Below are 25,044 nucleotides of genomic sequence, written 5' to 3' on the forward strand. Positions count from 1 at the left end.
GATTCTTCCCGCCCACGTTAGCCACCGTCACGAACTCACATCACAAGTGCCCTTTTTCTTTACTCTTCACAAATTGTGTTTTGATATAGGCGTCTCAATTTTGAAATTCTTAGATTTAACATCTATAACTTTTAGATTTTTGGTCAAACATTCTTATTAATTTTTAATAACAAAAATTGCATATATTTGGTTTACCAATCAAATGACAACTTAATATCACCTAAATCTTAAAATCTAGGAGATATATTATCCCATAATTCATTTCAAACGACACTTTTCATTACTCAAATAAAAAATATCATTAAAATTCTAAAAATACAACTAACATGCTATTAAACACAACGTACCAATTATGGACTTGATATATGAATGCACATATGTATTAAACATAATGTACCATTAACTTGGTACATAATTGGTACATTATATAATCTTAGTTTTGGTACGTATTAATATTTTGGTACATTACAAATTACTATTTTTGGTACGTTATGTTATTCTTGTTTTAGTATGTACCATGGTATTAGTACAATGTGTTAACTTAACTTTGGTACGTATATATTAAAACTTTGTACTGAAAATTAATTATATCAAATTCTTAACAATTAATTATTGGGATAATGACTCAATCAAAATTTCAAACTTATTTTCTTTCCAAGAATTTAGGGATTTTAGATATGATCAGTTTCAATATAAATAACTCTTATTTTCATATTTTTTTCTTTAAAATTTACTTAAAATGATGAGTTGGAAATTAAAAAATGACATGGATAAAGATGGAAGCACCTTAATCAAAATACAATGCGTTTTAATAAAAAGTTGAAAACCCACAAATGTTTAATTAATAAGATGTAGAATTGGAGCGCTTTTATCTAATTTTGCCCAAATTGTAATATTGTATTTTTGGACATTTGGGCCGGAGAGTAGGGAAAACTGATTGCTAGGCCTGCTTTGAAAATTTATTTACCATGACGCAAGAGAAAATCCCAAAAATGTCTGCTATGATCGAATTCTTCTAACTAGCTGATCTAATCTTATACGTGCATTCGAGTTCAAGACGAATAACACACAAATTGTAAAAAGAAATTGAATTGCAACGGAAAAGGGTTGACGAATCAACAAGAAATCTATAAATAATTTGTCACTACTTGATTGGATTCATATGGAGCATAAGTGTGACCCAATTGGAGATAATATTCGAGCATGGGAGACTTGTTTGACTTCATGACCCTCACCTTACCTACCCATTAATTAATTCATACGTTTTAGTTTGGAGGTAGGGATTGGAGAAATTAGTCCGCGTTGATGTCACAACTTCCATTGACGAAGTAGTATACAACATATTGAAATTTGAATCCAACTACTTATTCAAAAGTGGAGACACTATGAGGGTTCAACCTCAATTCCAATATATGTGCAAATTAGTCTCCGAGATGCATTCATTCATTTCCTAATTGAGCATCTGCAATGGAAGTCCTTATTTAGAGACTCCTACCACCATCCTTGAGTACTCATTTAAGGACTTAAAAGGGAATCTTTTTGTCCCTAAAGGAATATTGCCTCCAATTGGAGAGTCCTTTTAGTAGAATCCCCAAATTTGAGGTTTTTACAATTCTATGCTATAATTTGATTAGGTACACATTTTTTGTTTATGTTAACATTACATTATCGTAAAATATTTTTGTGAACATTTTAACTAAAAAAATTCAAATTTTGACACCAATTTTTTTCTTCACAAATACGTAACTAGAATGAGGGAATTGAGCATGAGTGAACTGAGTATAGGAGATGAAGTTGTGATAAGTTTTGGTTAGATAATTTGGTATTTATAGGAATGATGAGAGAACAAAATGAAAGAGTAACCCAAATTGAAAATAATAATATTTCAATGGAGGCATTATGAAAAGAGAAAACAAAAGAATTTGAAAACCAACATGAGAGAGTAACCTAAATTGAAAAGGTTATTTAATTAGAACCGTTGATCTTTCAATAGTAAAAAAATTTGAAAAGCAAGAATCAATCTGGACCCTCCATTTTAAACGGTTGAAAAGAAAAGAAAAAAAGACAAGGCCAAGTGACTGGTACTCACGCCTGCTTCTTCACTTAAATTGTCCTATTATGTCCACTATTTCAGTCCCTATAGAGTCTCTATATGTGGGTACATACACCAAGTATCCGGTGAGTCCCTATGCTTTAGGAACTCACTTTCCGATCCATTTGAGATTTATTTTGTCCCTATATTTGTTTTATACTTATTTTATATGGTGGTTGTCCCTATATAGGAACTCCACTAAAGATGCTCTAACAATGTGACGAGCTTTCTTGGAGAGTGACAAGCTTCAAATCACTTCATCTTTACATGAGCTTTCAACAAATATACCTCATATTGGACCTATAATAGAAGATGCTAAGTTTTGTTGCATATGGTCACTGAAGCTTCTTCTTCTCACATCCTCCTCCAAGCAAACTTTGTAGCACATAGGCTTGCTTGTTTTGCTCTCCATTTGGGATGTGATTGTACTTGGTTAGAAGAACCTCCTACTCTAATTTGTGATCTTGTTGAGGAGAATATCTATTTCCTTGTGCTAAGTAGCCTTTTTCTGGCTTTGAATGAAATTTATGCCGTCTTCTATAGATAAATAAAACAATCTGACGATTTCATCATAAAAATATCAAAACTATGAAAACCTCCCAATTAATCGCTAACAAAGTGGATACTCGATATATCATCAGTCATATTATTAGTATTCTGTCGATATTACATTTATATGGTTTCATTATAGATGCGAGTAGGCATATTTTCGCAACATGTTGTCAATAGTGTCTTGATATGTTCTCAATAGATGTTGTCAAAAATGTCTATCGATATGTTACTAAATTCTCCAGAATAATTGTTATTAACACTCCAAAAATCTCATTTTGCACTCCAAACTTTCTATAATTAGTAAGAAAATTACACTTGTGAGGAGTGTATAATGAGATTTTTGAAGTGTTAATAATAGTTATCTTCTCCGGAGAATTGACTTCTACACGCAAAATGGTGCCAATTAATCTGAACCCATTTGGCAGATAATTAGCATCCATACCCGAATGAACACATAATTTTGACTACACATGTCATTCCCACGCAGTTGTTGCGTCATATTCACGACAATCTTGGTCTTAATGTCTAGTGTACAAATGATATGTTAGGAAATTAGGGTTAGAAGTTATCACTATATTTTGGACGTTAATATCGAAAGAATGCGTGGCACATTCCATTCAAAGTAAAATATATATTATTTTATGTTAATTAATAATTGGTGATTTAGGAAATTAAGTCATCATCAATCAGTGATCAGTTTTCACGCTCAATGAGATTAATGAAACTTTTGTTGTTGCTGTTGTGTGGAGAATTTTCAATGTATTCGAAATACGAGATAGAACGCGTCATGTTGTTATATGAGTAAAGAGATATTTTTTGTTTCAAGAATTAATCTACTTGTATAATAACATGACATATATGTTTGTGTTCCGAACATATTAAAAATCCGTTGTTGTTGCGGTCAATGGCAGAAGGCGATTGGGTTGGACTGGTAACCGAGAGTGTATGATTAGCTATTAATCAAAAGTGGAAAACTATAGTAATTTCTAAAGGAAGAAGAAGGAGAATAACGGAAAGCAATCCAATGACTTGGAAAGTCATCCTGAGGGGACATTAAACTAACCTCAGTCCCCCACTCACCCCTTTAAACCGCCTCCTAATCTTATATATTTATTGTAAAGGATGAGAGGAATTTAGTCTAATCAAATATTATTCTTTTGACAATCCTTAACTTTGACCCTGTCCGCATGTTTATGTATACACGTAGACTATAGGCGACTGTCGTTTGAGGTAAACCTTTATTGGTTGCGTACTCAAATGAAGGTGTGCAAAATTACTTTGGTGGTTTTTCTTATTGTGTTTTTTACTTACTTGCTTTGTTTGTAAATAAATTATTTCGTTGCCGGTCCTCGCGGGTGGTGGACATAGTTGGTGGGTTTGGTTGTTTCTTTCATTGGCCGAGTATTTTTGAAGAAATTTAAATGTATTGTTTGTAAATCTTAGATGTTGTGAAATTAATATTTGTTTTGTTTTTAATTTAGGGTTTGCATGTGATCCAATTTCCTAGTAAATAAGGTATTGTTGGGTTTCTACTCATGCGTCTCGAGTTTGAAAATCTCCCTCTATATATCTTGGGGCCTATGGTTTTTGTTGGTGTAGTTGACGATGAATCCATTGACCCGAGTAATGGAATTGGTACACGATGATTGTGGTAGTGACGACTTCTATCAACGGACAAAGTCTGGTTGGATCCTTTATGTGTTTTGCTTGGGTTTCTTTGTCTTTTGATCTAATTACAATTTATTTTTATGTTTATTTTCTGTAACATCTTTTTCTATCAATAAAGTTTTTGTTTAACAAAATAGTAGGCTTAAATTGTGAGATTTGTTACATACCTAGAATTAGTGTTAGAATCGGTTCAGATTTTGCACCGACATGCCCGAACCAAAATTGAATCAACTATCGTCATATTGACTAAATTGAAACAATTATGGCCAAACTAATGACATGACATTGGTGATGCTTTAGTGGTTGGCTGTCAACACTGATGTAAAGTGGTCTAGGGTTCAAATAGTCATGGCTCTTACTTTTTAGAGCATCTTCAGCAGTTACCGATTGCTCTCGCAATTGGGTTGAACTGCCTTGCTGTCCAAAGAAAATGGCTCCGCCGGTGAACAAAGGAGGGGCAATTGGGTGGAAGGTAGGAGCCCTTGTTGCTGCACTGCCAACTGTAGTCGAGGCTTACGCCCGTGTGATGTGCAGCAGAGCTATGCGGCTCAAATTTAATCCATTTACAACCGTTGAATTTTTAATCTTCTGTTGATCAGGACTGTTGAAAGAAAAAACAATTGAAATTTTTTTATGTTGCGTCACTTGTCGCTTTTGAAGCCTCTAATTCAAAAAAAAATTGAAAAGTTTAACAGTCAGGATTAATCCAACTTAAAAAAATAAAAAAAAACATAAAATTACCAAAAAAATTATGTAAAAAATAAAAAAAAACTTACAAAGTTCACACTTAAAAAATCTTACAAAATTCAACACACTTGCAAATTAAACATTTAAAATTAAATAAAAATCTACGGTGATAATAACATGGGGAGGATAAGTGAATAATGCATTAAAAAGACAAAATATATATATATTTAGGCATGCCCTTTAGACCATCTCCAACCATGGGCTAAAAGCCAAATTACCCCCCAAATTACCCCCCCCAAACACTCTCCAACCCATGCTAAAATTTTAGGCTAAATGCCAAATGCTATTTCTGGGCCAAATACCCCCCAGCTTTCCCCCCGGGCTAAATGCGAAATGTTTATCGGAATTTAAATTTTTTTAAATTAAAATGTTCATAAAATTAATTTACAATAATCTACATATTTATTTATTTTTTTAAATTGATTTAAGAAAAAAATTTAGGCTAATTTCATTCTTGAATAATTCCGGGCTAAAATTTTAGGGTAGAAGGGTTGGAGCAGAAAAGATGTTTCTGGGCTAAAAGCTAAATTTTCCGGGCTAAAAAATTTGGCTTTTAGCCCAAGGGTTGGAAATGGTCTTATGCAAAGGGATCCTTATTTTTTTTAAATGGGGATTAGGTGTGGGGCCCACTCCATATGGAATTTTAACGATCCGAACCGTCTATTTTGTTAGTCTCGATTCATAGATCATCCTTGCAAAAATTTAATTCAATCCAAAACCATTTTCCTATTTAATTATCAAGATCAAATTTCATTGTTTCTTATATAACAAAGTATTCTTTCATTTCTTTGAACCCAATTAGATGTCTTAAATATTTCCGATTTGGCTAATATTTTGCAAGAATGATCTATGAGGTACAACTTGAAAAATAGATTGTTCGGATCGTTAAAGTTCGATGTAGTGTGGACTCCACAACTAATCCCCATTTTTATAAAAAAAAAAATGGGGATCCCTTCCCTTAAAAGCTTCCTATATTTAGGAATAGTAATCGTCATTTTCCTTGCTCTTCTTCCTTCCAAATAGATAGAAGGGCAACTTTATTGCCCTTGCCCTCCAATTGTCCTTGCCTTCTACTAACGGGTGGAAATACTCTTAAGTTTTGACATATTTTCTATAATTTTTGTTAGTTGGAATGAGTCGATGGCTCAAGGTATTGAATGTTGGTTCAATATGTTCGACCAAATTGTTTCAGTTACAGAATCGAATGAAATTGAGCGCTTATCAAATATATGAAAAATTAAGTCGGTCAATATTGCCACTTAGTACTACAATCTAGTGGTAATTTTCTTCACTTGCAAGTAAGAGGTCTTAGGTTCAATTCTCATCAAATGTGAATTTGAACCATATTATTGCTAGCTTATTATGAGGCTAAGCCTACCCCTTCTCCCTTAATGTAGATAATATCGTTTATTCAAATAAATAAAAAATTAATCAATATTTTTTATTTTATTTTTTGAAAAACCTCGATGGTATGTGAAAAAATGGGTCAATACGCTCAATTTAGTTAATTTTCAATTCAAAATTCCAGCACTACCTTAAAATACATTTCTTTTTCAACACAAACTAATTATGCAATACTTAAATCAATAGTTGTACATACAACCGATTAATATTTACGTTACCCAAATTAAGATCGACCTGAAGCAACCACGAAATCAGTTCCCAATTTCATAATTTTCACAAGATCCCACGTTACGTATGCCTATTGAAGTCACGCACTCACTCTTTACGTAAGGGGTTAATTGGCTTATTTCAAATAGCTGAGAGAGTTAATTTACCAAAAAAAATAGCCCAATAAGTCAATTTTAACTGAAGTAAAAGTTCAGAGAGTTAAATAAATTAACCCATTTACTAAAACCCTAATGCATATGATTTTGTCAGAGCAAATTGAAATTTAATTAATTTATAAGAGTGCAATTATATCATCATGCTGAGTAATGTTGGCGCACAGACAACAATCTTAACAAAGGTATTCCTTTCTGTATAAGCTAGCAAATTAAATAACATATATCTTCACTGCATGGGCTATCTCGTGGTCCCTAGTAATAATTAACATACTGTGGTCAAAGGCATAACAAATTTTATCAAATCATACTTTTAAACCATTTTTCTGTTTACCAAAGAATAAAGAAATTAAAAGTAGTCGATTTACAAACGAGCTGATCCGAACCAAGTTCGAGCTTGAAAAAATCATTGATTCCGAACTTTAAGTATAATCTTATGAGCCTTTTTCGAATAATATCACCTAACTTGAGCTTGAGCACTTCGCTACTCGATTCAGCTCGACTCGGCTCGGCTCGGCTCGTTTCATTTCGTTTAAACCTTTATTAGTGCATGTCTCTACATCAACCTTATACGCGTTGGTCCGCAGGCCAACTTTTTAATGAAGCTTTATCTCTGTCCAGATTGGATGACATGACATTGGCACCATGATGGTTCATGCACTAAATTAATAAATCAAAATCATGAGCATACGGCCTCACCACCTATTAAAGTAGTGCATGTCTTGCTTGTTCTTCTCCCTTTTCGACTCTCAATTGCCATCGATTCATTGAAAAATGGGGATGAGGAAGTTGTTCAATGTTCTGTTCATTTTTCTTGTTCTCCTTCTGCCTATGGTTGCAACGATCAGGCACAGTCATAGCAAATATCAACCTCCGGGCGCCACGATTCTAAAAGCGTTGCGAAAGCGTTTGATTATGGAAGATTTTCACGCAGAAGCTGATGATTATAATGGAAATGGTGGAGATAACGACTATTACAGACGGTACGGCGATGTTCCGAGCCCCGGTGTTGGTCACTGATCGATCGTGATGTGAGTTTGCTCTGATGTGCGTTTTAAATTTCTTTCAAGGGTTTTGTTTTCCTATATATATGTACCACCTTCTTTTTTAGTGCACAGTGACATGTATATTTTCCCACTAGGAGGAGCTCCACAAGGAGGATCTTGCTCTGTTATCGTGGTAGGATGGTGACCTCGTATATGAGTTCAATATGAGGACATTATTTATCCCGCTCCATGAACAGTAGAGCGAGATCCCTCTTAAGAAGGGTCTCGTGTATACATATACGAATTGCTTATTCTTTTCTAGTTAGGCTTGATTTTCTTCTTCTTCCCCTCTATATGTTTTGTAATATATCGTCTGCGAGTTCTTGGTGTCAAATTAGATACATGATGTCACAGATGTATATCCCAAATGTGTTGTATATGTAAGAAATACATTATTTTGTAATAAGAGTCTCTGGTGGAGCCTTGGAGTTTGTTGAAGCAAAAATTTGTCTTACTTTAATTAGCTTATTCGATTATAACCAAACAAATTAAGGCTACATAGCCTTAGAGCTGCAATAACGACCTTGGAATTGTGTCCGTTGGATCTTTGACGCCATATTTTTTTTTTTCGAGGTTACAGAATTTTACCTTGAAGACCACCAGAGTTTTAACGACCAAAGAAAAAAAAATCTATTATCCCACATCAACCAATGGAGATGGGAATGTTCTGTTATCCCAACCATGATCAAATCGATTACAGTAGAACATGTAGGTTCGATTCAGTGTACAAAAACGCACTCACAATATTAAAGTAAACTAAAACGATTGTTAAACGGGTTGGATTGGACAGTTAATTATAATACTTGAATGAATACTCATTATATGTTTGTTATCTATGTTTTTAATATGTTTTAATACTTTATAATATATATATCGTTATGTTGTGCAATTTATGTATCTCAATGCAATTATGTATTTTTTTTAAGTATAAATTGACATTTATTTAGATGTTGTCTACCCTCTAGTGGTTTTTTTTTTTTTTTTTTTTGTAACAAACGATATTATTTATACTAAGGGGGAGGAGGTGGGCTTAGCCTCACAATAGACTAACATTAATGTGGTTCGAATATTTAGAACATTGGTTAAAATAATAATAATAACAGCTAGGGGGTAGACAACATCTAAATAAATGTCTACTTATAAATACATAATTGCATTGAGAGCACTTCCACCGGGGAGAGGAGAGGCCAGCACCCAACCAAAAAAATGGTCTGGCACCCAGGATTTGCACTCCAGCCCAGTGGATAGGCTAACACCTAGCCCAAGATGGTCTCTAGGCCAGCCCAAAATCGACAGAGGGGGAGACCGGCCCATGTGACATCATGCACCAGACGCGTGGCAAGCACATGCGGTTAGATGCGAGTAGACGACACAAAAATCAGACGGGGGGCCGCATGTTCAGCGTACTCAGCCAAGTCGGGGGGAGGCCACGTAGGCTAGCCTGGGCCGTTGGATTTTCAATTGTCAAAAAAATCTGAATTTGAATTTTGATCTGGATCGTTCGATCACATATCAACGGTCCACGTTTTCTCCCAAAAATTAAAAAAATTAAAAAAAAAAAGGCCCAACGGTCAGAATTATGACCGTTGGCCACGTGGCACCTTATAGACTGTTGGATTTGAATATTTTTCAAATCCAACGGTCCAGATTTATTAATTAAATTAAAATTTATTAAAAATATACCAAAATTAAAATTTTTTTCTATAAATACTTAACCCTCATCTTCCACCTTACACCACATTTCAATATTTTCTACACTTTTAGAGAGAAAAATGACTTCGTGGAAGCTCATTGAAGATGTTACGTTGTGTGAATGTTGGGTTCACACAACTCATGACCCGATTACGGGTAATGGGATGGATAAGCGAGAAATGTGGAGTAAAATTATGAAAGCATTTTGCGATGTACATGAAAAAGATGCCAGAAGTAGTCAAGGTCGTTGGAAAAAACTCAACGCATCATTTACTTGTTGGAAAAATGTCATCTATCATGCTTCCAGTAATATGCGTAGTGGGACAAGTTTAGTGGATCAGGTGATAATATTTTTATTTATTTATATGTATTCCACCCGCATCAATATTTTAATTTATTTATTTGTGTGACACCCACATTTTATAATACTGTCTTATCCCACATTTATAGACACTACAAGCACAAGCATTCTACAATGCGAAGAACCACAACAAATCATTCAACAAATGGGAATGTTGGGAAATTGTCAAAGATTGCCCCATATACAAAATTGTAGCAACCAGTCCATAAGTTGTTATGCACGACATGGGTTTACACGGTTCGCCAGAAGCAGACACGGCCGAACAAGAAGGCGACACATTTGAAGATATGGAAGGAATGGCTAAAGAAGTGACAGATTCCCAACCGACTCGTCGGTCCCTCAGGCCTCAAGGTAAAAAGGTATAAAAAAAAAGGTAGTTCTTCTAAAAATGACTACACTAAATATATGGAGGAACTTACTCGCTAAGGTGAACTGAACATGGCGTAGGAAGCTACTAGAGATGAGGAAAAAGCTGTTGCTATGGCAGCAATATTAGCAACTACTGAGAGAGGTGATGCGGTGGCTGAGAGACAAAGAGAAATAGTTAATCGAGAGAATAAGATGATTAGAAAAGCACTTAATCGAGAAAATGAGATGCTTAGATAGGATAGCTCAAGCAGATCGTGACATTATGAACAAGTCTCTAGTAGGATTGTCTCTGAATTCAAAATATTTTTGGATATAGGAAACAAGAGACATCGTGCGAATGAGGCGTGCAAGAGATACGGAAACAAGTAGAGGGGGTTATAGCTACACAAATCCTAGCAACGAAGATCCTAGCACCACATATCCTAGCTCCAGAGACTTTGTATAATTTCGTATTTATTTGTAGTACTTTATTTAATTTCTTATGTAACTTTTTATTTAAATACGTCTTTATTTTTAGTAATTTATGTAATTTCTTATTTATTTTTATTTATAGATGTAATTTCTTTTTTATTATTAGTACTTTGTGTGATTTCTTATTTATTATTAGTACTTTATGTAATTTCTTATTTATTTTTAGAACTTTATGCAATTTCAAATTTATTTTTTGTACTTTATTTAAACACATCAAATAAGATTACATAACCTCACCAAATAAACTTAAAAAAATAAAAAACACACCAAATAAAATTACATAAACTTAAAAAAATACACTTTATTCTTCAACCACAAGCTCATTTTAATTATCTTCACCTTCTTGCAATCCCCACTGGTGCTCAATCAAGTCATTATGGCGGGTTACGTGCTAGTATGGCTCTTGCACTGAAGTGTACCATTGAAAGATCAATTCATTGTAATGTCTGTCCTGTTCCAACGACTCTTGTTGTACGGGATATTCGGTCCAGTCATGAACACATTAGATACGTTTTCTTGAGTTTTTCATCGGATCCGGCTTGTATTCATCGATGGCATCATAATCATACTTATCTTCCATAATCATGTTGTGAATAATAATACACGTCATCATGATGGATCAAATAGTCTCTACATTAAACATTCTAGCAACAAACCTGACAATAGCCCAACAAGCTTGCAGGATACCAAAACAACGCTCCACATCCTTCCTACACCTCTCTTGACATTTTGCGAAGTGTTGTTCTTTTTCACTCTGTGGATATGGCACTGTTTTGATAAATGTTGACCACCTTGGGTAAATGTCGTCTACAAGGTAGTATGGTCCGTCGTATTTATGGCCATTAACCCAATATGTGCATCTTTGCGATTTTCCTTGCAGCAGTTCGTCGAACACTGGAGATTGGGCAAGGACATGTAGGTCATTATGAGCTCCTGGAACACCATAAAAAACATGTCAAATCCATGTATCAAATGAAGCCACCGCTTCCAAAATGATACTTTTGGCTCATTTTATGTTGCCATAAGCTCCTTACCACATACTTGGACAGTTTTTCCAAGTCCAATGAATGCAGTTGATGCTTCCAATCATGCCAGGGAAGCCTCGCATCTCACCCTTCTTCAGAAGCCTTTGCATGTCCCTTGGCGTGGGTGTCCGGAGATACTCATTGGTGTACATGGCTTCAATTACAGAGCAAAACCACATCAGGGACTCCAAAACGTGGGTTTCTCCCATCCTCGCGATCTAATCCACTTGATCTGCAGATGCTCCATATGCAAGTATTCGCAAGACAGCCGTAATTTTTTGCTCAGGAAGAACCTAGAACACGAAAAACATATTGTTTTTGCACAAAGTATGGATTATGGTTGTAAATAAAACTCATGATTTTGTCGAACAAACTTTGTTGCATTCTAAAACGACGTCTAAAAACATGATCATGGAATATGCTGTTGGGAATAAAATCATCTTCCAAGAGATCTTTACCTCGTATTTCCCTTTTTCTATCGAAATTTGCAGCACGTATGAGTTTGGCTATCTGACCCACAACTTCCATGACACGGCGGGAATGTGAGGCCCTCTGCCTTCTATGGTCATCATCATCATCCTCCCCCATTGCGAAAGCCTAATCTCCACCTCCACATTCCTCAAGATTGACCAATTCTTCCTGTTGTGCCAACAATCTTTTCTGTTACTCCTCAAATTGTTTATACATTCTCCTTGAAGAAGACATTGTAAAAAAAAAAACTCAAGATTTGAAAACGATGAAGAAGGATTCTAAGCTAAAAAGAAGGATTTAGTTTGGTGTAAGGATGGATGTAGAGATGTAGGGTTTATATGGACAAAAAAAGAAAGGATGAGGTTCTGGACAATGCCACATGGTACTATGTGATTGGTTGAAAATATTATCGAAATCTTGGCTAAATTATTGCAAACAGGAAGTGACACATGACGCGTCGGGATTGGTTGAAAATCTTATCGGAAATCTATTCACAAAATAGTACGTTCGGATAATGACACGTGGCGTAATAAGATTGGTTGAAAATCTTATTGTAATCTTGGCTAAATTATTGCAAACAGATAGTGACACGTGACGTGTCGGGATTGGTTGCAAATCTTAGCGGAAATCTATTCACAAAATAGTACGTTCGGATAATGACACGTGGCGTGACGAGATTAGTTGAAAATTCTATCTGAAATTAAAATATTTTATTTATTTATTTATTCTTTTATAACAAAAAATTTAAATGGGCTGAGTGCCAGCACATTTTGTAGAGGTGGAGATCATTTGTGCCAGCGCATTTTTTTAGGGGTGAAGATGTATTTGGCCTATTACTGTTCATTGGGGTCTATCAATGTTCATTGAGTGGATAAATGCGTTGGGTGCTGGCGCATTTGTGTTAGAGGTGGAACTGCTCTGAGATACATAAATTGCAAAACATCAACCAATACTTTAATTTTTTACTTATACTTTAATTACATAAATAGATAAGTTTTTCAATGACGAGTTTGACGTAGTTTTTTAATCATTTATTCAGATCATAATACTAAATAACAACACTTTTTAGAACATTGATTATAATATGAGTGCCAATAAAGCGAATATTTCAAAAATGTAAAATATAAAATTGATATATATACACAAATTACAACAAGAATAAATGATTGATGCTACGTGTCGAGCATATTACATTGAAGAATGAGGATCCTCTGCATGTTTTTTATCATGCAATACTATACAAGGTTTTTTAATTTAACTTAACAAATAATTCAAATAATCAAATTAAGATTTCAAAGATTTTAAAAGAGTTTAGAAGATTGCTCCAATATTTTAAATCCTGTATTTAATTTTCTAGAAACAACTACGTCAAACTGGTCATTGAAAAACTTATCTATTTTCTAAAACCTCTAACTTAGTAGATTAAAAAAAGTTTAAGACTCACTAAACCAGACATTGATTCCCATTTTTAATGTCTCATGTAGGACACGACCAATACTTTTGTTTTCTTAAACAATTCTTAATTTCATAGAACGGAATCAATCTTACCCACGTTCCACTTTGTTTAATTTTAATCATCTACATATATCATATAATATTGTCACTTTACTGTTGAGTGAATAATATGGAGAGAAAAACATTCGTAATGGTCAGTTGGTCGACACACTTTTAAAATAATTAATACGTTTTTTTGTGAAAATACTTATGAAATTAATCTTTAACAAGAATGACAGTGCTCATAAATATATTTTTTTAACTCATAAAATATTATGATTTGATGATATTCTTCTTAATTTAAACTTAAGAGGTATTCGGTTCGAATTTCGTGTATGACGAATTCAATACCAAATTAAACTGTATGTCGTATATGTCTTAGGATAAAAATATCAATGTACTAAAAAAAACTCATAAATATTTTTTTAAATCGCTTTCAATCATTTAGAAATTTTTTTGAAACGGATCCTTGATCTTTGATATGCAATGCACCCAAATCCGCCGTGACTCACGGTCACAAGCTTTTCATTCCACTCAAACACACATCAAATGCATCCCCTATCGAACCGAATAAACACCCAAGTCTTTAATCCATCTGTGTACTGCTTCAGTTTACTTGACAAAGCCTGCTAAACACCCAGTTGCCAGTTGCTGTCACCACTCAGGAAAACAAGTGTGAGGCTCGGCTCCAGTGCTCTCAAGTATGAAACTCTTGTTTTTGCAGAAGGATTTGTAGCTTAGTTGGTTGAGAGCGTTCAACCATGCACTGGAGGTCGTGAATTTGATTCCCGTTCTCTCGTTATGCTGTGTGAAAAAGGAAGAAAAAAGAAAAAGAAAAGCTCATTTTTTGTTCAATGTCTGCAGATCTAGGCTGATTTGCTGGTTTGAAAATCTTAGGTAATTTTAGTTTGTAATCTGTTTGTGTAAATGCGAGCTATATCTCATTTTCTTTTTGTTATTGACCCCACTATTTTTCTCTGAGTAATCGATATTCTAAACTACTGGAAATTCGAACTTGAGTAAGGTACATTGCCTGCTAACTGCTTAACTGCTAGATTTAAAGTTATTTAACTTATTTCTATGAATTTTCAAGCTCAAATTTTGATTGTATTGGTGGGTTATAGTTAGAAAGGCATAGTCTTCCAGAAAATAGCTGATGCAATAAAAAAGTTTAGCTAAAATGGAAAAGGGTCAGAGTGGGTCAGAAAAGGGAAAAGCCCACAAAGGCCACTCCCAGTGGCTGATAGAAAATCTGAAAAGACACAGCCTTTCAGCCTTTCATGTTGTATGTCTCTTCAAGGGTTGGGAAAAGGTTAGCTCCTTTGAGCTAGCATTAGCATGTTCAGAAGTACTTGATTTCACATGGGTTTGCCAATTGCCTGTAAATTTGATAGTCCTTGTTTGCAAAAATCTATTTTTTCTCTGGCATTTGGGCAATCTTACAAGTTTCTGGAAATTAACTTTTGGTATGCTCTTGGTTTTGTTTGTTGTTTTCTTCCGTTAGCTGCAAACCTTTTGTTTATTTATTGAAAGAGTGACAGTTTACCTTTTGTTTTGGGAAAAATTTGTAAAGACACAAGCTTTCATGGTTTACAAGCAAAAGAAAATGAAGGGTCTTAACACTTATAAATGAAATTCTTTAAATAATCAAAGGTTGAGAGTTAGAGAGAGAAACAGAGAGAGTAAGAAGGGAGAGAGAGAGAGAGATAGTAAGAGGACAGAGAGAGAGAGAGAGAGAGAGAGAGAGAGAGAGAGAGGGAAGTGATGAGATAATGGCTATGAATCTGAGATGAATGGTCCTTGAAATCAGCTTTATTTGCGTGGGCACCAGTTGCCTGATTTTTCTTTTCTTTTCTTTTGGGTATATGCAACTCTTCTTTCCTGATTCACGTGGCTATGCCTTTGTTTCCGTTACTTTTCTTTGATCATCTGCTGATTTTCCTCCAATTTCCATATGTTTTTTTTTTGTGATAAATGCAAAGTTTGATGTCACATGCACCACAGTTAAATTCAAGTTCCTCCATCTTTGTCCTATACGATGTTGACAGCAAGGTCTCACTGTTTTTTTTTCTAACCCTACCAACCATTGAAGGTTGAGAAGGGTAAGACAACAGTGACAGGGACGTGCATATAGAATGAATGAGGGCCCCTTACATTTATGTGCACCTTTATCTGAAGAATTCTAGTGCAGCTGATCACCAATTCTTTTTTATTTTTTGGCTTTTGGGTTTCATCCCTTTTGAGATTTCATTCTTATCCTGGAAATTTGCATAAGATTTCTCTGTCAGCTTTCAAAAATTTGGTGGGAATGTGATTGCAGGTATGGATGCCATGTGGGTTTATTGGAAAGTGTGTGAATATCTTCTTGGAAGTGTGATTGTTCATCCCATGAAATCTATAAAGCTGTGGATTTTAAATATTTGGATTTTGCGGAATCTGCACTTTGAGTTAACCAATGAAACCTGTACTGTTTCAATGCAGATCTGCAAATAACTGCTTCCAACTGATGAAATCTAGCACTCAAAGTTGAAATTTTACCAGAGCCATGGATCTTGAGAGAATTAAGTGTTGGGACACTTCAAAGGTGAGTGCTGTATCTTCATTGTGCTTATGTTCATCAACCCTTTCGATGTTTCTCTATAAGCAAAACAATTTATGTTTTATAAACTTAGTGAGTGATTTTACTTTAGCAGTATGTTGAATGTTCCTAGAATCGACCCGAATTCTCAGAAATTTGTATGGTGGACTGAATTTTCAGAAGGATTCTTGGAAGAATGTTATGACTTTGGCCTACCAGAGCCTTGGAGTAGTGTATGGTGACCTGAGCATTTCCCCTCTCTATGTTTACAAGAGCGCATTTGCAGAAGACATTCAACATTCGGATACGAATGAAGAGATTTATGGTGTACTTTCTTTTGTCTTCTGGACTCTTACTTTAGTTCCGCTGTTCAAGTATGTCTTTATAGTCCTTCGAGCTGATGATAATGGAGAGGGTAAGTACTAAACAAGCAGTGAACAATGCGTATATCTTGTATAATTGTATTTAGGTTGTAACATTTGGTGCATGATTTTCTACAGGTGGTACATTTGCACTGTATTCGCTGATATGTAGGCACGCCAAAGTAAGCCTTCTCCCCAACCGCCAGCTTGCTGATGAGGCACTTTCTACTTATAAACTGGAGCACCCACCAGAGAAGGAAAAAAGTTCGAGGGTGAAAGTTGTACTCGAGAAGTGCAAGACCTTGCACACTGCCTTGCTAATTCTTGTTCTTCTTGGAACTTGTATGGTAATTGGTGATGGAGTGCTCACTCCAGCAATTTCAGGTAGAATGCATTTCGTTTTGAAGAATAAAAGATGTAGCAATCCCTTCTGGTTTGATGACTAATTCATGTCTATGCTTTACTTAGTCTTTTCTGCGGTGTCTGGCCTGGAATTATCCATGTCCAAGGAGCATCACCAGTGTAAGCAGTCTCACTCCTACTCGATTTTCCATTTCCAGTCGATAGGAGCGTAGGATTAATCAGTCATTGTTTTCTTAAGATTTGTATATGGTGAAATGTCAACTTTACTTTGATTATACTGATGTACATAAATTTCACTTGCCAATTTTCAGATGCTGTGGTTCCAATTACTTGTTTCATATTGTTGTGTTTATTTGCACTTCAACACTATGGCACCCATCGAATCGGATTCCTTTTTGCACCAGTGGTGTTGGCATGGCTTCTGTGCATCAGTGCTCTTGGCTTGTATAATATAATCCACTGGAACCGTTATGTCTATCATGCTCTGTCTCCGTATTACATGTTCAAGTTCTTGAGGAAGACAAGGATAAGTGGCTGGATGTCTTTGGGTGGAATATTGCTGTGCATAACAGGTAACATCGGAAAATAATTATCATATTCCCCTATATACATCTTGTCGTGTTGCTTGTCCTGCATATTGATGTGTTGTGGAAAATGTATTGCATAAAGCATAAGCATGCCAGTGCATGTCAGATCCAATACGGTAGAAGGCATTGAACATGGAATTCCAGAAAACCTGAACTGAAAATTTCACAGAACTGACATTCACATCCTGAAATAATTTGACGGTAAATGAATTCAGATGAAAAGAGAGAAACCAAGTAAATGCTAATAATATGTGTGACTATGTGTGCAGGCTCAGAGGCAATGTTTGCTGATCTTGGCCACTTCTCATATAATGCCATTCAGGTAATTCATACCTTCCTCGTAATGTCTTCTCTAGGTATCGCCCATGCTGATTTGCACACTGATAACGGAAGTTGTAACCCCCTTCATTGTGCAGGTTGCTTTTACCTTTTTGGTTTATCCAGCTCTTATATTGGCATATATGGGGCAGGCTGCTTACTTATCGCAGCATCACCACAGCAGTCACCAGATCAGCTTTTATGTCTCGGTTCCAGGTATGTGTCATTATTGTTCTAAAGGCAGGAATATATCCAGCATTTGTAGAAATAGAATCAGTTATGCTGCTACTTGAGAATTGAATGATTTAGTTTGCACTGTACTACGAGGAGTTCTAGGATTCATACAGCAGTGGCTTTCTAGGATTCATACAGCCGACCCCACTTAGTGGGATAAGACTTTGTTGGTGTTGTACTAGGAGGGGTTCATGCCGTAATCTTTTAGGATATCTATTATACTGTAATTGTCTACTTTATATATTTGTTATGGAAGATGTAACAGCTCTTCATTTTTTGGGACAGAAACTGTGAGATGGCCCGTGCTTGTACTAGCCATTCTTGCTTCTGTTGTGGGAAGCCAAGCAATCATCAGCGGAACATTTTCTATCATAAACCAGAGCCAATCATTAAGTTGTTTTCCGAGAGTCAAGGTCGTCCACACTTCTGACAAGGTACATGGCCAGATATACATCCCCGAGATCAATTGGATGCTCATGATCCTCTGCATTGCAGTGACCATTGGATTTAGAGACACAAAACACCTGGGAAATGCTTCTGGTAAGTTACCCTTACATATTTTGCTAGCTAGTACTATAAATTTGATCTTAAAGCCTGCCTAAATTTCAAGACACGAATGCATCCAAGAGGAAGATAATAATCACTTTTGTTGCTTGAAGTACAAAGCGGTTGCTATTTTTTATTGCAGGGCTAGCAGTGATGACGGTTATGTTGGTTACCACATGCCTCACTTCCTTGGTGATTGTCATTTGTTGGCACAAGCCACCTATTGTAGCCCTTTGCTTCCTAATCTTCTTTGGCTCCATTGAATTGCTCTACTTCTCAGCTTCGCTCACCAAGTTCCGAGAGGGTGCCTGGCTTCCCATCCTTCTTGCGCTGTTCCTCATGACTATCATGTTTGTATGGCATTATGCAACCATCAAGAAGTATGAATATGACCTCCACAACAAGGTTTCATTAGACTGGCTTCTAGCTTTGGGTCCAAGCTTGGGAATCGCTCGGGTCCCTGGCATTGGCCTAGTGTTCACAGATCTCACCTCCGGCATTCCTGCTAACTTCTCCCGCTTTGTAACCAACCTCCCTGCTTTCCACCGCATCTTAGTTTTCGTGTGTGTAAAATCAGTCCCTGTCCCTTATGTGCCGCCTGCTGAGCGATACTTGGTGGGTCGCGTTGGTCCTGCAGCTCATCGGTCCTACAGGTGCATTGTTCGTTATGGATACCGTGATGTCCATCAAGATGTTGACTCCTTTGAGACAGAACTAGTTGAAAGGCTGGTTGATTTCATCCGATATGACTGGTGTCGAACACAGAGAACTAGCTCCTGCACTGAGGATAATTCATCGAGGTCTACTGACACGAGCGAGTGTAGACTAGCTGTCATCGGAACAGTAGCATTTTCTGGTGCACCAGCTTATGAGATTGAGGAGACTCAACCAGCAAGTGTATCTGTTGGTTTCCCAACTGTAGAAAGCATAACAGACGTTGTTGAGATGGAACCGGTTGAAAGAAGAGTGAGGTTTGCCATCGACGAGGAGTCTCAGCCTGACACCCAGCCTGAGAATACAACGCTGATACGCGAAGAGCTTGAGGATCTCTACGCAGCTCAAGAGGCTGGGACTGCATTTATACTAGGCCACTCACACGTTAAAGCGAAGCAAGGCTCGTCGTTAATGAAGAGATTCGCCATTAACTTCGGTTATAACTGCCTGAGGAGGAATTGCCGGGGGCCAGACGTGGCGCTGAAGGTCCCGCCGGAGTCTCTTCTCGAGGTTGGCATGGTTTATGTTGTGTAGACCAGACGGACATGTAATTAGCTACCGAAATAGCTTTGTCTTTGTTTCACTCATGTCATAGTCTCATTGATGAAATTGGCTACCAGAAAATTGTAAAGGTTACTCTTTTCTCGAGTGGATATGAGGCTTGACTCGTTATTGATTTTGTGCCATTTCTAATTTTTTATCAACATGAAGTGTTTTGTCTGAAGCGTTTTTATTAGAAACACGTTAGGCTTATTCGCTTGTATGCCCCTTTTTTTATGAAATTTTACTTTTCTCCCAAACTTGTAATGCCACATCATTCTACATAAGTATAGAAATTACAAACTAGATAATTATATTCTTTGCACAAAGGCCTACATATACAAATACAATCATGTATACTTTGCGGACAAGTAAGGATCTCTACAAATTAGGAATACAATCAAAACTAGATTACAATATTAATTCATAAACCATAGGATAGAAGGTTTTCTTGGACAAGAATGACTCGACCACTAACTCATCAGGTAACACAAGATCGAAGATGGATGCGAAGAATATTAGAAACCGCTCCAAAAGGCAAGAAGTTTGGCCCGAACACACATTTGTTGAATGAAAGGGACTGATAACATGATTGCCAAGTCATTTGATACAGACTCATTTGCAAGATTTAAGAAAGCCTTTTGAGAGGTGACAAGTTTGGATTGTAGAAGAAGATACTGTTGTTTAGATAGACCCTTTGTCAAGAGATCTGCAAGTTGATCCAAGGACGGATTGAAATGAACTTTGTGACTTGTGAGTGCCAAACTTAACACGTTCACAAACAAAATGATAATCAAACTCAATATGCTTTCTGCATACATGAAACATCGGGTTAACTGCAATGTACGTGGTATTGAAATTATAACAACAAAATTAAGTGGGCAAGATTAATGAGTTTCTTGTTTTACTTTATAAAATAAGATAACGTAGAACACAAAATGAAAGCACCAAAAGTAAAATCACACAGTAACAGTTGTTAGTTATGGGAGGAAAGTGAGACTTTTTTTAAAGCAACAGGCACATAAACAAAACCTTGGTTTTTTACTAGCCATCAGTTTAAGATTCTATAAGATACTTCATGTTTGGATAGAATGACTGCTATGACAAATAGCCACGTAGTATTATACAAACCACCAGGACTTTTGAGTGGTATTCATGCCATGCGTTCACCACAACTGGCCATTATTTAATCCTCCAAACGGGCAAAATGTTTCAATCATTCACAAAAAACCCTCCAACCAAACGGAGAACAACCAATTAATCCAGACATGGGAGTACTAATAAGAACACTTCCTCTGAGCTCTCCGCATAGAAATTTTGCTTCTAATTTTGGAGCTGCAGAGAGATTGCCAAACAGTGGATTCATCAGCAGGAGCTCCCCCTCTCAGTTTAGAGTGCTGGCCAAAACAGAGAAGGGGGAGAAGGAGGAAGAACCAAAGAAGGAAACCAAACAGTCTTTCTTCAGCAGTGTGACAGAAGCACTTGATTTTTCTCAGACCAGGTCTGCAGAGGATGCTGTGCTTATTGAAGAAGCTAGGGATGCCACTAAATCTGGAGAGAGAATGTCCAGACAACAGGTATAAATCAATCACTTTGAACTCATGACCTCCTTCGATTTTCGTCTCAACTTTCAATTTGGTTTTGAATTCTTTAATTTTTTGTAACGCGCCAATTTGCCCCTACCGTCACATTTATCACATTTTATTTTAGTTTCTATCATTTGAACGGCAAATTGGAGCATTCAAAGAAATTAAGAAGCTCATTACCAAATTGAAAAATTAGGGGCAAATTCGAATAACACATTAAGTTTAGGATGGATTTTTATTTTTGATATATTAATTAAACCAAAATGCTTATGTGAGTTTGCTGATAGATTTTTCTTATTTTCATGCAGTATGGGGCTTTGAGAAGGAAAATTGGAGGGACATACAAGGATTTCTTCAAAGACTATGTTGAGGGTATGTAGCATTAGCAATTTCAAACATCCATATATTTTCTACAAAGAAATTTAGAAAAATACACACAAATAAAACATATTACAAGCTTTTGATTAGACGAGAATTAGATGGACAATAAACAGATAATAAAGCTACTATAAACCTTAGTCTATATACGACTTATTGTATGTTTAGCGTGTCTAAATTCTACTTTTATTAAAAGGTTGTAGCCAGTTCATATGTGTGTTTCATCATATTTTTTGCCTTTGTTGATGCTTTTTGGTTTTTCTCTTCACGGGTTTTGGCTTCGTCCTCCCGTTTGTATTCCTTTCTTTTTGCTTTTCTTTATTTAATAGATTTTGGAGATAGGGGACTGAGTCGTTCTATCAGGGAGTTAGCCAATTTTAATTGCTTTTAGAGGGAAAAAAGTAGTCTACTTGTAGGGATTAGAGCGAGAAGGAAGCAACCTACTTGTAATTGATGGCTAATCCTAGGGCCTTGGTTCTTTCTTTCCACCTTGGAGTAAGACTTCTACTATTGTAGTCCGACGACCAAACCTTATATGGTCCGACTCGCCTATCCATTATCACTCTTTCAATAATAAAAAATGTGTATTATAAAAAATTATTGAAATGGTTTTCCTAATTTGGATAATTGTTCTTGACTTGGTACCAGTGGATGGGCAATATGTGGAGGATGGCTGGGTGGACAAGACGTGCAAGGTTTGCAAGAAAGACACGGGTGGCGAGGCCAGGCAAGTGGACAAGCTTGGAAGATATGTTCATGTGGCCTGTTTGGAGAAATCAAAATCCGGCAACTTTTTCACCAGACTTTTCTCCGGATGATTTGTCAAGGGATAATTAGGCTCAGCACTTTGCTCTGTACATCTCAGAGATATGCCAGAGAACGCCGAAACTGGCGATGTGGTGTCGTTTTCATATACAAAAATATATTATTTCAGTGCTGGATATATAGAAGATTTGAGGACATCGGTTTCAATTTGTTTAACTGTGATTTATGGCCATTTATAAATGAAATTATGCAGCTATGTAACAGTTTAAGAACCAAATGGATACGTATATGGGTAGCACGACCAACCAAACCTAAATATGTACGTTCGACCAAGAAAACCTAACTAGGTATATATTACCTACGTTTTACATTCGTTAATTCTTGGATTTAACTGCGGCTTAGGCCATGCATAGTGGGACTGTCGGAACTCTAGGTTTCCGAGTTGCATGATTTAGGGCCTCAAAAATACATTTGAGGATTTAGGGAAGTTTTAGGCTTTTAGTAGTTTAGGTTTTCCTGGTTTGAGTTGGAAAATCTAAACTACTAAAAACCGAAAAGAAAAACTTTTACCAACAAAAATGGAAAAGTTTTCGGTTTTTAATAGTCCTCAATATTTTGTCAGCTCGGTCTCAATATTACAGCGCGAAACTTTCCCGTTTTTGTTAGTAAGGTTTGATATTATATCATGCCGCATGATTCATGCGTGGTTTAGAGTTGTCTTTCCAAATTGTTAGTAAGGTTTGATGATATATCTTTGCAATGGCCGGTAATTTTCTACTGCTTTGTCGCGTCTTCTTCGTGGCGCTTTCGACAGCGTTCGGTTCTCCGATTGGAGTATGCTACGGAATGCTAGGCAATGACTTGCCACCACCAAGGGAAGTAATTTGCATGTACAAATCCAACAAAATCGAAAGAATGAGACTGTACGTATGATCCTAACCAGGAAGCGCTCGAGGCCCTTCGTAATTCTGACATTGAAGTCCTAGTCGGAGTTGGTAATGAGGAACTTCAACAACTTGCAAGTACTGAATCCGCTGCAGAGGACTGCGTAGAAACGTACATTAGGCCTTATTCACCACAAGTCAATTTTATATACATAGCCGTAGGCAACGAGGTCATCCCGGAAGAGGTTGTAAAATATCCTCCCAGCAATGCCAAACTTGCACAATGCATCGAGCTCCGGGGGGTCTTGACTCTATTTAGCAAATAAAGGTCTCAACGGCAGTTGCAACGTCGGTACTGGGTGATTCTTACCCTCCCTCGGCTGCAAAACTTTCTCAAGACACCGCGGAGTACATGGTTCCGATCGCACAATACTTGAACAGCGTTGGGGCACCATTGCTAGTCAATGGTGTACCCTTACTTTACCTACATTGAAAACCCTAGCGACGTTTCACTGCCTTATGCATTGTTCGCTTCAGAAAGCATTGTTGTTACAGATGATGGTTATGACAACCTGTTTGATGCCATGGTGGATCTTTTTATGCATCCTTGCAGGAAACCTGCTGAAGCAGTGGAGCGACAATGGGGTCTGTTTTACCCGAACAATAGACATGCTTATCTTACTAATCTTGAAGAACGAAGGATGGAGCTGGTAACGGAAAGTAACAGCTCAAACTGCAGTTAGATTGTGTTCTGTTTAATTTGTTTTTTCATAATTCGAATGTGATTCGTCTCCAAATAATGCAACATTCTTAGATTTTTTTTTTAAAAAAAATTTGTACACACGTTATTAGATTTATGTGTTTATCCAGTTTTATGAACTGATGATGGAACTAATCAAGGCTTTTGAGAATTGCTAAGCACCGCATTAAACTATTAATCAAACAATGCTCTTTCTATACATCAATTACGTTCGAAGATTTCAACAACAAAATGGCAATAAAAATCGGATTTTATCGTCACGGGATAATTCGCCAATGAAATTAAGTTTAACCTTGACGTAACTAAGTTAGTTAAAATAATATATAGACTTTGATCTACTTCCGAATCCTCTTATCATACTTATATTAAATCTCAAATAAAAAGAAAAAAACCAAAATATGCTAAGCTCACCCCGAACCAAGGAGATAGGATCCTCGTTGGATCTTCTTTGTGAGGATTCCAGAGATCCTTTAATCATATTATTTTATCATACATCGTGCGATCAGTTTTCGTCATATACTGTTTGACAAGGAACAGACAAAATTAAAAGATCTTCAGAATCCTCACAAAAAGGATCCGCGAGGATGCTATCTCCATACTAAGACAAGCAAAAGCCAAACACATATTAGCTTTTCCGCATCCAACGATCCAAAAGTC

At 36.3% G+C, this 25,044-nt stretch overlaps 2 protein-coding genes and 1 pseudogene across 4 annotated transcripts; all 3 read left to right on the top strand.

Moving 5' to 3' along the window:
• The first annotated feature begins 14,322 nt into the window (after positions 1-14,322).
• LOC126629083 (potassium transporter 2-like) lies at positions 14,323-20,198 on the top strand. Of its 3 annotated transcripts, none has more exons than XM_050298972.1 (10): positions 14,323-14,669; positions 16,254-16,356; positions 16,531-16,765; positions 16,851-17,096; positions 17,181-17,234; positions 17,387-17,647; positions 17,932-17,984; positions 18,079-18,196; positions 18,500-18,754; positions 18,903-20,198. In XM_050298972.1, the coding sequence occupies exons 2-10, from the start codon at positions 16,318-16,320 to the stop codon at positions 20,006-20,008; spliced, it is 2,367 nt and encodes a 788-aa protein (XP_050154929.1). In that variant the 5' UTR covers positions 14,323-14,669; positions 16,254-16,317; the 3' UTR covers positions 20,009-20,198. The 3 variants fall into 3 exon arrangements, with proteins under 3 accessions (XP_050154929.1, XP_050154928.1, XP_050154927.1); XM_050298971.1 differs by lacking the exon at positions 14,323-14,669 and adding an exon at positions 15,928-16,092; XM_050298970.1 differs by lacking the exon at positions 14,323-14,669 and having other exon boundaries at positions 16,466-16,765.
• Positions 20,199-21,201: 1,003 nt separating this feature from the next.
• LOC126629084 (uncharacterized) lies at positions 21,202-23,020 on the top strand. Its single transcript, XM_050298973.1, has 3 exons — positions 21,202-21,591; positions 21,909-21,972; positions 22,627-23,020. Exons 1-3 carry the CDS (start codon positions 21,283-21,285, stop codon positions 22,794-22,796), a joined length of 543 nt encoding a protein of 180 aa, XP_050154930.1. The 5' UTR covers positions 21,202-21,282; the 3' UTR covers positions 22,797-23,020.
• Positions 23,021-23,133: 113 nt separating this feature from the next.
• Positions 23,134-24,370, top strand: LOC126630272 (glucan endo-1,3-beta-glucosidase-like; annotated as a pseudogene).
• Positions 24,371-25,044: the final 674 nt, after the last annotated feature.

This window comes from Malus sylvestris, chromosome 7, assembly GCF_916048215.2.
Source record: "Malus sylvestris chromosome 7, drMalSylv7.2, whole genome shotgun sequence".
Lineage (NCBI taxonomy): Eukaryota > Viridiplantae > Streptophyta > Magnoliopsida > Rosales > Rosaceae > Malus > Malus sylvestris.